At 40.5% G+C, this 17,569-nt stretch overlaps 1 protein-coding gene across 1 annotated transcript in view; it reads left to right on the top strand.

The window, feature by feature from the left end:
- Positions 1-1,931: 1,931 nt before the first annotated feature.
- Positions 1,932-17,569, top strand: part of LOC119421118 (protein FAM83G) — a 33,116-nt gene continuing 17,478 nt past the window's right edge. Inside the window, exons 1-4 of the mRNA XM_037688513.1 lie at positions 1,932-2,384; positions 5,266-5,433; positions 14,671-14,795; positions 15,294-16,278. Of these exons, the coding sequence (XP_037544441.1) occupies positions 1,932-2,384; positions 5,266-5,433; positions 14,671-14,795; positions 15,294-16,278 (1,731 nt within the window). The remainder of the gene's footprint in view (positions 2,385-5,265; positions 5,434-14,670; positions 14,796-15,293; positions 16,279-17,569) is intronic.

The following is a 17,569-nucleotide window of genomic DNA, read 5'->3' on the forward strand; positions in this document are numbered from 1 at the left end:
CACAATATCAAAACTATCAAACGTGATCATCTTCCATCCATCCACCCGCTTGTTCCATTTTGGGTCACGGGGGTCGCTGGCGCCCATGTCCAGCAATCACTGTGCGAGGGGCGGGGTACACCCTGGACGGGTCTCCAGTCCATCACAGGGACACATAGAGACAAACGAGACAAACAAACATTCACTCTCTCACTCACACCTAGGGACAGTTTAGAGTTACCAATTAGCCTAACATGCATGTTTTTGGTCTGTGGGAGGAACCGGAGTACCCGGGGAAAACCCATGCACGCACGGAGAGAACATAAAATCTCCACCCAGAAAAGTCCCAGACCAGGATTTGAACTGGTGAACTTTTCGTTGAGAGGCAACAGCTCTACCAACTGAGCCACCGTACCAACCCTGCTCTGGAGCGAACGCATTAAATAAACTGTATGTGTGTTCTGGAGCTAATGCTATTAGTTCAAGTTCAAGGTTCTTTATTGTCATTCACATCACATTTGGTACATGAGGTGGAACAAAATTGTGTACTCAAGGTCCCAGTTTCATCCAAAAAATAGCAAAATTATAAAGTATAAAAAGAAACAGTATATAAGGATTTAAGATAGCCTTTGCTAAACGAACGCTAAACGATACGCTACAATATCTAAGACAGATGCTAAACACTAATAATGTAAAATAACAAGGTATATTAAACAACAGCCCGAACATGAGTCTATAGTGAGCAGATGGGTATGAACAGCCAGCAGCATAAAAGGCAAGATGTCAGCATGGATAATCAGCAACACAAGTCACATATCACCAATTAAAGCGGCGTTAAAGTGATTTTTTTTTCTACAGTGGTTATCCTGGTTAGGGATTTATTAGTCTAACAGCTTTAGGGTAGAAGCTGTTCCTCAGTCGAGTGGTTCGACACTTAAGCTATTAGCTCCGGAGCTAATGTCAAGCTCTGGAGCTAACGTGAAAGCGGAGTAATTTCTCCATTTTCCTCTCGGACAAAACAGACTCTGGTTCAAATTAAAGGGCTGGATGTCAGATAATGTTCACAGTTAACATTCAAGCTGAGTGGTGCTCCCACCTGTCTACAATATATCCAGAATACATTCCAATAACAGAATGGCGATGTCTACGTATCACGATTATTTTTGATTCATTATAAAAACTAAACAGCCTATTTTTACAGCCTTGTATTTACAGTTCAAGTGATTGTATTGTTCCAACTAGTCGGAGATCTCGTTAAGGCCCGAGCTGCCTCAGTTGTTGCTGCTCGCCAAACTGATCGAGCTCAAAACACATTTTTGTGGTGACACAAAACACGGTCAAATTGAAGGTTGGCTACGTTAAATCCATGTAAACGATTTGGATTCTATTAAAAACGATAATCCCTGTTGCATTCTGTTACAGATGTTCTAATTAAGTGCTTGAATTTGGTCTTTTCAAAGAACATAATAGAGGTTTCCCCTTCGGCAGCACGGTGTACAGACAGCAAAGGTAAAAAGAATAAAAAATAAAGACACAACACGACAGAACAGGTAGAGCAGCACAGTTATGATCTGCCTGGGGCTAATGGTTTAATGAGACAAACTGGTGGAGAGTGGTGGCCTCATCCGTCGTTCAGTGGTTTTCAGAAGGCAGGTTCCTGCTTGGATAAAGCTTACAGGTGACGTGCAGGGCGTGTTTTACCTGTCAGTGTCACACCTGGCTGACAGGCGGTACGACCCGGGGCATGTCACTAAAACTCTCACTACCAGGGAGAGCTGTGCTGTCAGGGATGGCAGACAGGACGCTCTGCCTGGCTGCAGCTGCTCTAACCTGAAATGTGTTTGAACAGCTTGGACACGTTCAGGAGATGAGCGTCTCCTGTAGCGGGATTTAATAGTGTTTTTTTTTTTTTTTTTTTTTTTTTTTTTGGCGGCGTCTCCAGGATCCAAATAATGGCTTTATCCCAGATTCAGTGTCTGGATGACAACCACGTCAACCCGCGGACGCACGAGTCCAAACCGGAGTTCCTCTACTGCGAGGAGCAGCGGCTCGCGCTCGAGGCGCTCCTGCGAGATGGTCGCGAGGCGTTCGCCAAGTTCCTGGAAGCGCGCGGCCTACGGGGTTTCCTGTCGGACCTGGAGCGGGAGACCCTCACCGCGGCGGCTGAACCTTTTGACCCGGACTCGGAGGTTCTCCCGAGGGACGCGGACGACGAGCGCACGCCGCTGTCGCTGCAGTACTGGCCGGAGCTCTCGGACACGTCCGTCCCGCAGCTGGACCTGGGCTGGCCGGACTGCGACTCGTACAGAGGCGTGACGCGGACCTCCGTGTACTCGCAGCCTCCGCTGGAAGGTCAGGTCCACATCAAAGAGGTGGTCCGAAAGATGATTGCGCAGGCGCAAAAGGTGAGCCCTTTGATCTTCTAAATAGTTTCTGGCTTCACCGCTCAGATTGTTGTCACGTGCTGAACTTTAGACTAAAAAGTTTTGGGATTTCCCCCCAACATTTATGTATTGTTTATTATTAAAGGGGTAGTTCAGATGTTTAGAAGTAATGTTCTGTGAAAAGGTTATGAACAATTATTATCTAACCTATTGCAGATAGCTTTTCGAGCAGCCTCAGTTTGGGAAAACGTTTAGCAACACCTAAAAATGTCATGGGCAGCACGGTGGCACAACTGGTACAGCTGCTGCCTGTCAGCAAGTAGGTCACCATGGTTCAAATCCCGGTCAGTGGGTCTTTCTGCGTGGAGTTTGCATGTTCTCTCCGTGCATGCGTGGGTTTTCTCCGGGTACCACGGTTTCCTCCCACAGACCAAAAACATGCATGTTAGGCTGATTGGTAACTCTAAATTGTCCCTAGGTGTGAGTGAGAGAGTGAATGGTTGTTTGTCTCGTTTGTCTCTGTGTGTCCCTGTGATGGACTGGAGACCTGTTCAGGGTGTCCTCCACCTCTCGCACAGTGATGGCTGAACATGGGCACCAGTTACCCCCGTGACCCAAAATGGAAGGAGTGGGTAAAAAATAATGGATAGATGGATGATTTTAAAAAGTTGTTGTTTTTTTGTTTGTTTGTTTGTGTGTGTGTGTGTGTGTTTACAGTATATATATGTCTGACTCAACCTTGTTAGATTTATCTACCTGGACCATACAGCATGCATCAGGACATTAAGTATACAGTACATGCAGTTTGCACATGAGGTGCTACAGCTAACTGCTGCTGCCACTATTTGCATTTGTACAAATTCTTCGTAAATAACCATGTATTGCAAAGTTGATGGTTACGTGAAGGTTTATAAAATAGTGTCCACATTCTAAAACTGTTAAAAGACAGCAGTCTGTTTTGCTGTGCCCTGACTCGTCAATCCTCTAAAAATATCCCATAGAAAACCACTGGTATTGCATTAGGGGCTGTGTTTACATTAGTTGGCCTTGTCATCTTGTTTACTCACTCATTCCCTAGTTTTATATGTTTCATTTCAAGCATGATAGAAATAAAAGGACAAAACAAGCAAAAATAATAATTATAAAGTAATAATAAATAGTGGAAATTAAAATTATTTACAACAGAACAGCTTCAGGTATGTTTGAAACAAGTATAGGAGGAAATACAGTATAAACATTAAATTATACATGATCAGAATCAGAATAAGCTTTATTATCATTGTACAGTGAAATTATTATTATTGTGTTTTTATCAACACTGTTTCATCATAATAGCGTATTTATGACTACCTATTATAAAAGTTTAATAATTTTTTAACTATGTCACATGATGTTACATGAAACAATCGATCTGATCTTGTTTTCACACGAACATATAGAAACATTTTACACACACATACAACAGATACAGTATACGTATATACACACACACACACACACACACGTCTGTTTGAATGTAATGTGTTTAAATCTTTTTTAAAACTTGAAATATGTTTGGACTTTCCTGTGTATTTCCATCTAAAACCAGTTTTTGTATATGTACAAATAAAATGTTGTGTCTTACTTTATACATGCTGTTTTTATATTTAACCAGATCAATAAATATTAGAGCGTTTTAACTCGTGGAATAACATGTTTGTATGTTCAAGAATATGAGTTGATCAATTACTGCTCTTTTGTTATAAGTTTATAAAATGTTCAAAGTGCTGTTCTCTGAGTGTCGCCCCACACCTCCACACAGACATCCAGATATGATACGAGTGAGAAACACAAGATTTAAAAAAAATATTTATAATTCTGAAATTAAGCTGTATATATTTTCTATGGTTTCCAACTGATTTTGTGATCTATACTTAACCTCCCTTTCTATAATTATGTTAGTTACTTTCAAGTTTACTTCAGTATTTTTTACCACAGTTTCCAAAATCTTTTTTTGTTTTTGGTCATTTAATAATATAAACAGACACTGTCAAAAAGAAAGTAGTATAAAGCATGACAAGTTATCAAAATGGGCTGTTATCCTCAAAGGATGTCTTTTAAATGGTTTGGATCTTTAACATCTGGACCATCAGCTGGTAATGTAATATTCAGATAATTACGCTGCGGTGTGACGCCACTCGAGCCTACACCACTATAGCTCTCTAAACTCACAGTGCTATCTACAACAGGTAAGATATTTGTTGTTTAAAAGCTTTCCACAGAACCCAGCTTCTAAAGATGCTAACTGTCCCTTTATTGTTGTTTATTATACCATTCTGGTAACATTGAAGTGCTCAGGTGAGTTCATGTTCTTCCTGTCTGGTACCAGTCGTATAAGAAACTTTTCAGAGTATTTTCAAAAAACTATACAAGTTGTAAGTTGAAGGCGAGCAGCTCTCAGTCTTTATAATAAAGTTCAGAGATCACCACGGACCAAAGGAGACGATCAAGGGCAAAGTGCAACTTGATTAAGCTGCGCCTCGCTGTAACCGTGCAGCATGTGCGTTATGCTGAATATTTGCATAGCTCTGCGCGGTGTACTGCCAGGCTGTGTGCGTATCATTGTGTGCCTGCGTCTGTTCAGGCACCTGACTCATCTGAGGCCACAAGTTTATGACATGTTTTATTTTGTGACAAAGTATTTGACTGAAACATTCCTGGATCGTTTTACTGAAAGATAATGAGTCATATAAGTGGAGAACGCTCGTGAACTCGCACGGCAACAGGTTCACCGTAATCAAATCTTCAGCTCAGCCCGATAACTTTGTGGGAAAAGTATCAGTCAGGAACATCTAAAGAACTGCACACCTTTAGAGCTCGCCACGCCATGATGCTCGAGTCTAATGACGCCATGTGTTTCCAGGTGATCGCAGTGGTGATGGACGTCTTCACAGACGTCGACATCTTCAGGGATTTGTTAGATGCTGGTTTTAAAAGGAAGGTGTCTGTTTACATCCTGCTGGAACGCACAACGCTACCTCATTTCCTGTCCATGTGTCAGAGGGCCGGCATGCACGCTGGCCACCTCAAGGTAAGCCGCTGTCATCCGTCCCACACGTCTAATTAAAGTCTGCTATGAAACGACTAACTCGTTAAAGGCTCAACGTTCCTTAATGTAATGCAAACTGTCTGCTGCCCTTTAAACCAGAGTGTTAACCAAAGATTATCTTATAATGAGAAGAAATGGAGTTGTAGCCGTTTGGTCAAACCTTGTACGTGTGATTCTGGGAGATCTGTTCTTACTTTGAGTTGGTTGAAGATGACACTCAGCTACTATGACATCAAACTTGAGCTCAATATCTATAAATCTGACAGCGTTTAGACACTTTTATGTCGACTAAGTTCAGTCAGCTTTAGCAACCCTTATGATCAGGACTGACTCCAAAAGTTAATGAGCTGTAGATGTAAATTCAGTCCAACAGAGCAGCCAAAAACAGTCTTTGAGGTTATGCAGCTTGAAAAACGTAGAAGTTATGGAACATTTTTGTCATGTTACAACGTGTAAAGGTAAATTAGGTGGAAAATACAGCTGTGACATAAGCTTCCTAATCAAACCTAATTGTTTTGACATGACTTGTAAATGATCTTTTTGTATTTTGTAATTCCTGCCTGATAGTGTTTCTACTGAACACGGCGGCGCTCGGAGTGCTTGACCCATTTTGTTTAAAACATGTGTCAAACTCAAGGCCTGGGGGCCAAATGTGGCCCTCGTTGACATCTTATCTGGCCCCCAAGATGTTATTTTAAATGTAAAATACTTTTATCACTTTAATTCTTTCAGTAATCTTTGATTATGACGTCAAAAGTGCAACAGAGAACATCAAATGAGACCAGTCAAACTCTTGTTGAGGAACCAGCAACCAAGAAAAGATGTTGGATATCTAAGTTGAGTTTATGTGGATTCTGAAACCGGCCCTTAATTTGAAAAAGGTTTTAATTTTGGCCCCCTTTTGTAAGTGAGTTTGACACCCCTGGTTTAAAACAACTCATATGCTTTTGACTTGTTTGGTGGCTTGGAGCAGTATGTGACAGAACAAAAGCAATAGGCTGACGACACGCTCAAGCTTCAGAAGTTTGCAGCTAATTATCTGCTTTTAACAGATGCACATGCCAAAAAAAAGAAAAGAAAAAAAGAAAAACCACCTGGTTTTGTCAGCGCATGTCAAACACAGAGCTTCAAATCTTTTAGGTGTGACCACGCACGCAGCCCTTAAAACAAGTTCAGGTAGGTTGTTTTACCCATAAAGACGATTTCCAACGTTGGTAAAAGTTCTTTCAAGGTGATTTTGAATTTTCTGTCACAGCTACAATTAGTCTTTAACTCACACTAAGTGCACCATACTCCATATGTACATCAATCCATCTTCTTTTTTTTATTTGTGGTCAAGTCATGGTGCCATCAGGTCCAGGACAGAAACCCAATCTTTTCTCCAGCCATACTCTCTCACTCCTCCTGGTGGATCACGAGATGTTCCCAAGTCAGAGAGAAATATGTTGCATGCCAATGTCCCCTATTGCTGGATGTTTTAAAGAGTGAATCTTGTAATTTTTGAGATACAGTAACTGTTTCTCTATGTTGGAAATGAACAGAGAATGCAAGTGGTGCAAGATATTTACATGGATAGGAGATACACTGTGTATAAGAATAGAGGTACAGTAGTCCCTCATTTATCTCAGGGGTTGAAAGCCCGCGAAGTAGGGATGTTTTATTTATTATATATATTTTAAAGCTTTGTAAACCCTTCCCACACTCTTGCAATGTTTGTAACAATTTTCTAAACTCTCTAAACGCTCTAAAAGAGCACAGGAAAAGAGAGCAGACAGACTGATGCTACAGTTACTGAGCCCCAGGGGCGGGCTGGCCATCAGGAGCACTGTTCCTATACATGACGCTCGTACGGCTCACTCAGGTATAAGACAGACCACCCCCACCCCCTCCTTTCTTTTTCTCTACTGTGATAGACAGCCCTAGAAAGAGAAAGGAGAGGGACAGGGGTCTCTCTTACACCTGAATGAGCCGTACTTAACCGCGCTCAGCCTCTCTCTTTCTCTTTAAACTGATTCACTCTTATTTTTCCACTTAAGCATTTTCTCAGATATTCTACATTTGTTCATCTGATCTGTTCATCCCTGCTTCCTGAGCAGTAGCGATGGGGAAAGACCCCACCCCCTCCTTTCTCTTTCTGAGGCTGTCTGTCACAGCAGTGAAAGAGAAAAGAGGGTGTGGGGTCTGTCTTTCCCAATCATCAGTTGTGTGTCGTGTACAATCTTACACTGAAAATCCGCAAAAGAGTGAGTCCGCGAAAGTTGAGCTGCGAAGTATCGAGGGACCACTGTAGTTCTTTTTTTGTTGTTTTGCTTGTTGAAGGCAGAGCAAAGAGCCAGATCCTGGCGAGTGGAGAGAGCAATTTATCCACCACCAGGTGCAGTTGCAGAGCCAGGGGATGGCCAGTGATGGCCTTGGCCACCCCAATCATTTGAGAAAACTATACTTTTAAGCAATATAAAAACTAGAAAGCTTAGTTTCCTCAAATGATTGGGGTGGTCAGTTTACACATATTTGATGGTGGCCATCTTGGATTTTGATGTAGCAACCCCATTTTTGTAGCTATCTTTCTTATGCCTAGATGCAGCCATATAACAAAATGGAAGACATCATGTTGCTTATTTTTAAATCTATCAAACTCACAAGGGGCGGCACAGTGGCGCAGTTGGTAGAGCTGCCACCTCTCAGTGAGAAGGTTGCTGGACCGAATCCCAGCCAGGGACCTTTCTGGGTGGAGTTTGCATGTTCTCTCTGCGCATGCATGGGTTTTGTCCGGGGACACCGGTTTCCTCCCACAGACCAAAAACATACATGTTAGACTGATTGGTAACTCTAAATTGTCCCTAGGTGTGAGTGAGAGAGAGAATGAGTTTGTCTCGTCTGTGTCCCTGTGATGGACTGGAGACCTGTCCAGGGTGTCCCTCGCCTCTCGCACTGTGACTGCTGGACATGGGCACCAGTGAACCCTCATGACCCCAAACGAAGAAGCGGGCAAATAAAATAGATGGATGAAGCCCACAAGGTTTACTAAATATATGGTGGTAACCGTCTTGAATTTTGAAGCGGCAACTCAATTTTTGATAAGAAACTTTTTTACGCGTAAATGCAGTCACACACCAAAATGGAAGTCAGTACCTCACTTATTTTTCAAGTTTATGAATAAAGTGCTACGTATGTGTTGTCATCATTGTATGTTTCCATACAAAGATGAAATTGGTTCTCTGCATTTAGCCCATTGCACCTGGGATGCACCCAGGTGGGGCGGTGGGCAGCTATGTAAGCTACCCGGGGAGCAATTTGGGATTGGATGTCCTGCTCAGAGACACCACGAGATGTGCAGTGACCGGGGATCGAACCCAGGACCTTCGGGTCTTGGGTTGGCTGCCCTGCCACTACACCATCTCGACCCCTATTGTCATTGACCCCCTAAGTTATCATGCTAACAACACGGATGGACAAATGGAAGAATGGGACAGATGTTATTTCCACTCCCTTCTTTTCACTCTGTGACAGAGGACAATAATATAAAGCTGCAGATAGTTCTCTGTCTAACCTGGTTAGACCTGCACCATATTAGAAAAACCTTGTGATGTGCAATATTATTGTTAATATTGCAATGATGATATCAATCACAACAACTTCTAATTTTCCTTTCTCCTCACTTTCATTTCTGTCATCACTCTCTTTTAATCCAGAAGTTAGCATGGAGGCCAGTGAGAGTATATTGGACTTAATAAATATATTGTATATTGTAACATGTATTCTCCATCAGGCTCCAACGTAATTAAATTGCAAATCCGAAGGTGGTCCGAAAATGTACATTATACAGATTTAAGAATATACAGTATATACAAATGTTAAAGATAAACAAGATCAAAAATGCATAAACTCCTTCATTGTTGATTGAGGCTTAACAGATTCAGAGTACCATCTGGGTCCAGATTCTAAGAAAACATCAGTTAATGCCACAGTGTCTTTTGACAGTTTGTGGTTTATAATCATAAGCGTGTGTCTGTATTACATATGACATAAGGAAAGGGTCTGTGTTAAGATGAGAAAGTCTCCCATCATCATTTCTTCCATTATGTAAAAATAAGAAGCATTTCCCTTTCTGCTGTTTCTCTGTGGGATGTCTCAGCTCTGATTTAATGCGAGCTGCCGACTGCAGTCCTGCCCACAGTAATACATCTGCACAGTCTGCATTTCGCCTGAAGTTGTCCTACTTTTAAATTAGTCAAATATCAGATAGCCGAGTGGATCTACTGTATGTTAGTAAACAGCCGTCTGTATCACCGCCGTATAATTTTCAAAAGTTTAACCAAACCATGCCAATGGAAAATAAAGTGGTTTGTCCATCCGTTTTGATTGACATAGTAACTCAGAGTGACAGTTCATTGAGAGATAGTGAGAATGATTAATTAAAATGGCCTGTTTAGTTCATTTACACAGAAATACAGCCTGTATTTAGTGGCACATGGCGAAGCGTGCATGTACCCAGCATACAAATATCCATTCCTTGGTCATGTGCCAAATATTTAATTTCTTGTATGTTTTCCCTGGAGGGCACTGGAGGGTTTAGCTGTGTCTCGTACAGTGCTCTGCTGCTCTGAATTATTAGGGAGCAGCATCTGGAGCAGAGCCAGTTCTGTCAAAGGAAATTGTATAAATTGCATTTTTACTAGGGGGTGTAACATGACACTTTTCTCACAAAAATGAGATTTTAAGATGTTTTAAGGGAAAAAACATTTTCCTACAAACTTAACTGAGCTCTCTCCTGTCTGATTTCTCATGTGTCTCTTCAGACGTTAGAAGAGAGGCAAACTCATTTTTGCAAAGAGTCGAAATTAAAAACCTGATTGGATCAACCTTTATGTTTTATTATTTTCTTACAAAAATATCACATTTAATGATGTTTTTAGACTAAAAAACATTTTTTTTATTATCCTCCCCCTCCTCCTTTTTCTTGGTTTATTATGAAATCATTATACCAAGGGTCATTCATTATCTGCACGCTTCTTCCTTTCTGGTTTGCGGCTATATTTCCAACAGTCCCAGTGTGAGGTGGGGAACACCCTGGACAGGCCACAAGTCCATCACAGGGACACATAAAGACAAACAAGACACACAACTAATCACACCTGTTAACCTAAAATGAAGAATTTAGGTCTGTGGGAGGAAATTGGAGTACCTGAAGAAAACCCACGCATGCACGGAGAGAACATGCAAACTCCACCCAGAGAGGCCCCAGGCCAGCATTCAATCCCGCAACCGTCTCACCGAGAGACGTCAAAAGCTAAACACACAAACAAAAACTTTATGAACAGTCAAACAACTGCTCACATTTCATCTTAAAAATATAGAAGAAAAAAACAAAAAGATACTACAGATAAATTAAATTCTGGCAGACGCTCTGTAGCTGTGATGAGAGTCTGATCATGAAAACTAAGGCCAGATTAAAGTGGACATTAAAAAAACATGTTTTTTTGTAATTTTCATCACAGAGATAAGTTGCTCACACTGACCTGGAAGTGGGGGAGAACTAAGTAAACTATTTTATTTTTAGTTTGATCTTATTTTTTCCACTCAGTAGATTAACGAGAGGTTCAGACTAGGGGTTGAACGACTACATAATTTTTAAACTCGACATTAACATATTAAAACTCGAGTAGAACTCGAGTAGTTGATGACGTCATAGGATCTCAAGATGCAAAAAAAATAAATAAATAAAACCGCAAAAAAAAACGTAATTTATTATTTACACACAAAAAAAAAGACCAACAAAACATCAGGAGCATATATTATGCTCCTACCATTTATCATACTGCAAATAAGTCACAGGAAAACCAAAACTATTAATTGTTATTATTAAGCTGCAGAAGTGAAAGAAACGTGTGGCACGTGAAAAACGAAACTTAAAAACAGTGGGGCGGTTGAGCACCTCGCACCACCGCCAGCTGTGGTGCGCATTAGGGTTAGTTTTAGAGATTAATATGTTTATAGTTTTTTTTTATAGGTTTAGAGATGAATATTTTTTGCTTTTAGTTTGTGAAACAAAGTCAGAAGGAAGCTGGTACTGGCTCGGTCGAATGGACCCGGCGTTACACCATATTCTGTGACCTGCAACAGTGCATGCAACACCGCCCCCTATGGTCACAATATACGGTGGTCACAGAATATGGTGTAACACCAGTTCGCAACGAGCTCCAAACAGTCAGGAAGTTGGTTCATTTTCTGTTTCCTTACGGTAGTTGAACCGGAAGATTCATTTTTAGTGAAATATTTCCATACTACTGATGCATTTCTACCTGTTTGCCAAGACTGATCCTGCTCCGCGCCATCCGTCTGCTGGGAGGAATCCATTTTGTAGCCTCTACCAGTAGCCCAGTGTGGATCATGTGACACGTGACGCAATGACGTAACAGCGACGTAATGACGTCACTACGAATACTCGACATGAAATTTAAAAACTCAATAGATGTCCTAGGAATCGACCTGTCGATTTCTCGAGTAGTCTGTTAAAGCCCTAGTTCAGACGTTATTTTTGTCTCTTCAAAATCAAGTAACTACTGTGTGACATCTGCGTTAGGTCTGCGCTTTTTGAAATAATTCACTCTTCCTCTCAGTACGTAGCTACAGAAGCTGCTCGAGTGATATGGTGGCACTGGTCTGAGTGCCTATGTTTGTTTAAACTGTTGTCACAGAGATTATTTAAATGGGAAGGAACATCTTTTGTAAGAATTTAACCAAATAAAGTCACAGGACAAGATTTCTTTTAGGTGAGACGTAGGCCTGTCGCGATAAACAATAAATCAGTCGACATTTTCATTTATCGGCTTTATCGTTTCTTCGTGTCTCTCTCTTTCTACTGAAGACACTGGATGACAAAAGGCTCAACTCCGGTGCTCTTCACTGATCCCTCCTTTCTTTTTTCTTTTTTCTTTAAAATCCGTTTTAATTGTCCAAAATCACATTTTTGGATCATTAAAAGCAGCTAAAATGAGAAGCTAAGTTAACAGGCCGACCTCAGGAAAAAACCTCCGTCTTGTTGAAGCTCTAAAATTCACAGTTGAAACCCGTGCCTTCATGTAAAAAGGTTGTTTTTCTCTGAAAAAGAATTATTTTTTTTAATTAAAAGCTTTGTGTAACAAATGCTATGTTAAGAGCTCAAACCACACAGAGCATCAGCCATTTTGAGAACCGAAAAAAGGAAAGTGAAACAGCCCGTGTCACGTCAAGGGGCCTCCCTCCCATTTTTCTTAAAGAGACACGCTGCTCGCACCCTCACTATCCATCATTTGGTTCAAGTGGTCTTATACTTCCATCCAGTGGTCAAAAAAGGTACTACTTACAAAATTAACCAAAATTTATTTTGAAAATTGACAATAATTACTAATTATTGTCAAATTTCAAACAATATTATTGTTTATCACAATAATTTCTGAGACAATTAATCGCCCAGTAAATTTGTTATCGTGACAGGCCTAGTGAGACGTTCACAAGGTAGTTTTCAACTGGATGATGAATCTCATCACGTTTTAGTCTTGAAAGACCTTGTTAAACCTCTATTTTTCTGATATATATTTTTTTCATTCAACCTTTATTTATACAGGTTAGTCTCACTGAGTTACGAGGACTCATTTTCAAGAGAGACTTGTTTTAGACAGACAACATATAAAGTACAGGCAACAATAATTCAACAACAACAAATTAAAATAAAAAAAGAAGTTATAAACACAATCAAATCATGATGCCATATAAAACAAGGTAAAATACTAGAAACAAGAACGTATTTGCTTTGATATGTCTATTGACACTATCAAATGTTTAAAATCCCTAAAAGAAATCAAAACTGATAGTTTCATTGATATTATCGGTTCTGTATATTCTGTATACAGATGTGCACACCTGTGGCAGCTCAGAGCTTTTGTCCAAGGGGCAACTGTAGAGCATTAATGAGCAGCCAAAAGCCAAATATTCAAATGTGATAAGTCTGTAGGAAAGCTGTGACTGAATGAGAAGATGGCTGGCTGATAAAGGAAGACAAGTGCGACAGATTGAGATTTTGCTGCAAACTGGAAGTTAGTGGAAGGGAGGATTAACAGTATGGGAGCAGGAGCAGATGAGTTGACATTCAAAGAAGAGAAAGAAGAACGTTGCACTCCAGCAAGCTAAAAACTACAGACCCTTTCTGTATCACGGTTGTCCGAGGAAGTTTCTAAATGTTTGCAATCTCCAAACGAGACCCTTCAAGTTTCCAGTATTTGTTTAGATATTTTAACAAAAAATGCACATCCCACATTGTCTCAGCTGGTTTAGGATGTCTTATTGACATTTCCAATGAGAAACATAGACAAGTGAAAGTTAGTTCAAAGCTAAACACACACAGATGAGCAGTTTGTTGATTTATCTAATCTGCTAACCAAAAGATAACACTGACAGAAAGAGAAAGTTAAGGGTGTGACCAAAGTATGAAGTGCAAGTGTCTTGGCTGTAAAACGAGCTGCGCCAGTATAATTTCTACAGCTATAAAACAAGTTGTTTCACAATACTGTAGACACATCCCAGCAGTTTCTCTGTAAGACTGCACACACAGTTAAATCTAACGATCCTAGCAACTGTGAACTTTTCCCTCAAAACGCTGTCTTTAAAAAAGGCAGCTCATAAGATCAAGGATGACAAATGACATCAAATTCTGCAAACACATTTCCCTTTTTCTGACTGAGTTCCAGGTAGTTGGGAGGAAAAGTAACAAGCTTAAAAATATACTTCTAAGTTTATGAACAAAGTCTGCAGGAATGTCAGAGCTCTACTTCAGCTGCCAAAACAAAACAAACAAAAAAATAAAACCAGACAGAGTAGCAACTGGAAAAGTACTGATGTTCTGTTGTACATGTCAGTTTATTTAAAAACACTCCATGTTTTTCACACATGACCTTATTTTATGGCTACAAAAATGAACATACATGTAGCTCTTGCAAAAAAACAAGCCGACATTGAAAAATCAGCTGAAAAAAGCAACGTTGGTGAATGTGTCGTCCATAGACACTGCTGGCTTGTTAATTCATCAGCTGCAAAAACAGCTTCAATAACCTCACCCTGACATTATTCCTTGGTGGTTTCACACCCTTGTACCACACAAATGTATTTAAAGTGTGTGAAAAGGAATATATTGTGTGCTTTTGACAAGGTTTTTTTATACCAACATTTGTGTGTGTGTTGTAGCATCTTCGTGTCAGCTGCACCGGAGGCGCTGAGTTTTACACTCGGCAGTGCATTAAAGTCACGGGGCGAATGGGCCACAGATTCATGTTCATCGATGGCGACAAAGCTGTTTCTGGGTCATACAGGTCAGTGTACATTTTATGGTGTTCAGGTGTAAGGACACAACTGTAGAAGAAAATCAGGAGACTAAAATAGACACATTACCTTTACGCTCCAGCTGTATGTGCTTTGAGATTGGAGAGGTACTGCGCTGCAAAAATAAACAGGTTTTCTTGTTAATGCGAAATTTAAGTAACATCATAAAAGAAAAATAAGTTTCAGTCTACAATAAACAGGATAAACTAGGAGGAAGGTATTGAAGGACAAATTAATTCAATTTCATTGAATTTATTTATATTGTGCACATTTATAACAAAAGCCATGTCAGGGCATTGTCCAAAGACAATCGTGCAAACATACTCTGTAAATAGTTCTGCATTCCATACAAAAGATGTATTTGAGTCTGTTGACACAAACGTCTTATTACGTCTCCCTGGAGGAATTCTTGGCTTTTCGTGTATGAAATATTTTAACCTTTTGTTGTCATTGACCAAGTCTAACTTTGTATTTGCTTCTGCTTTTAGTTTTACCTGGATGGCTTCACGGCTGGATAGAAATCTTATCACTGTGACTACGGGCCAGGCTGTGGATGCATTTGACCAACTGTTTCGCTTCCTGTACTTGACGTCCAGGGCTGTTGACCTCCGAAAAGTTGCAACAGAGCCTGAGCCTGAGCCAGACTCTCGGCCCCAGGTTGCCTCTGTGGTAGCTCCTTCTGCTGCTGTTGCTAGAAAATTGCACAACCCTAAATACGCCTTGGTTGCTTTAACCAACCCCAGCCCCGCCACCTCAGCCGGCAATGATAACCCTAAAGAGCCCAAAACTTCAGAGATGTCCAAAAAGAAGGAGCAACGAAGGCTGAGTGTGGATACTCCTCTCCTTCACCCAGGACTAATTCATCTAGAAAAAGCCTACTTAATCCCATACCTTCCCACCTGGCCAGAACCTGACCCCCCAAGCGATGTAATAGGGTTCATTAACATTCGGGATGCTAACAAATGTACACAAGTCCATCTGCAACGATCTGAGAGGTTTGAAATCAGCCAAGCAATCAAGTTTAGCAGCCCGCTCAGCAAGCCACAGCAACCTTTGCCAGAAGTTGCAACTCCTAGACTTAAACATGACGAAATTAATAAACTCCCACCAGCACAAAATGAACTCAAAGCTAAGGAGCTGGTGGTCAATACTACAGTTACTGGTCAAAGCAAAAGTGAAGACAAGACATCTAAACAAACATCACCTCCATGTAGTCAAAAGTCTGTACTTCACGAGGACAAAACTATGTCTCTAAAGGATGAGAATAAACTTTGTTCAAACACAACCACAAACCCAGATGCAAGCTGTGAGACACTCAGTGTCAGTCAAGATACACCACCCCAAACAAGCAATAAATCCCTCTTGTCTAATAAGGAAAGAGCCTCAGACAAAGCTGAAACTGTTTCCACAACTAGTCTGAAGTCAGACTTTCTCACTCCACTCGGCAAGCCCCAAGACATTTTACCAGAGGATGTAATTCCTAGACAAATAAGTGTTGAACATAAGGAAATAACTAAACTTCAACCAAAACAAAAGGAACTCAAAGCAAATGAGTTGGTGATAAATAATAGTGCTTCTGATTACAACAATAGTAAAGACAGGATAGCTGAACAAAGTAGTCAAAATTCTGGACTTGATAAAGACAAGTTTGATGAAAAACTTGCTTTAAACACTGCAATAAACTCAAATGCCATTGATGACCTACCCAGTTTTAGTTCCAAAAAACCATCTCATTCTTCACCTTCAACTGAAAAGAAGAGACCTGTTACCAATGCTGAAACTGTCTACACAACTTTTTCAAAGTCAGGCTCACTCACAGACTCTAAAGTTGGCTCAACAAATGATTTAACTGGACTCGAAAATAGTCACGATGTCAACAAACCAATGCAAGTCCATCTACAACATTCTAAGGTGTTTGAAACCAGCCAGGAAATCAAGTGTAGCAGTCCACCCAGCAAGCCACAAGAACCCTTTCCAGAGGTTGCAGTACCTAGACAGATACCTGTAAAATACCAGGAAATGAATAGACTTCAACCAGTTCAAAATGAACTCAAACCAAATGAGTTGGTGATAGAGAGTGCCACTCCTGAGCATATCAAATGTGAATACAAGGAACCTGATCAAGAACCACCTCTAGGTAGTCAAAAATCTGTACCTGATAAAGGTGAAACTAAAGTTTTTCAAACTACGGATGAACTTTGTTCCAACACAGCCATAAACGTGAGCCATGATACACATGATCTCAGTCCAAATATGCTACGCCAGTCTAACAACAATGTTTCCTCATCTAATAAAGAGAAACCTTCAACCAAAGTTGAAACTGTCTCTACAAAAAGTCCCAAGTCAGACTTCAATGAATCCAAACCTAAAGAGTTGGTGGAAACCACTATAGCACCTAGTCATAACAAAACTAAAGGCAAAGCACTTGATCAGAAATTGACTCCATGTAGTCAAAAGTCTGTACTTGATCTGGATGAAACTAAAGTTTGTAAAACTGATGAAATACTGAATTTAAACACAGCTGTAAACCTAGATGTAGGCTATTGTAGACCTGATCTCAGTCCAGACACATCACCTCAGTCTAGCAACAAGGCACCCTCATCTAATAAAGGAAGTCTTTTAAACAAAACAAAAACAGTCCCCACAACAAGTCCAAAATCAGACTTACTCAAACAATCTGAACCTGACCAAACAAGGGATGTAAGCAGGCTCATAACCATTCAGGATAGCACCAAACCATTAGAAGACCAGCAGCACAGTTCTG

The sequence above is a fragment of the Nematolebias whitei genome, chromosome 15 (genome assembly GCF_014905685.2).
Source record: "Nematolebias whitei isolate Nwh7 chromosome 15, NemWhi1, whole genome shotgun sequence".
Taxonomy (NCBI): Eukaryota; Metazoa; Chordata; class Actinopteri; order Cyprinodontiformes; family Rivulidae; genus Nematolebias; species Nematolebias whitei.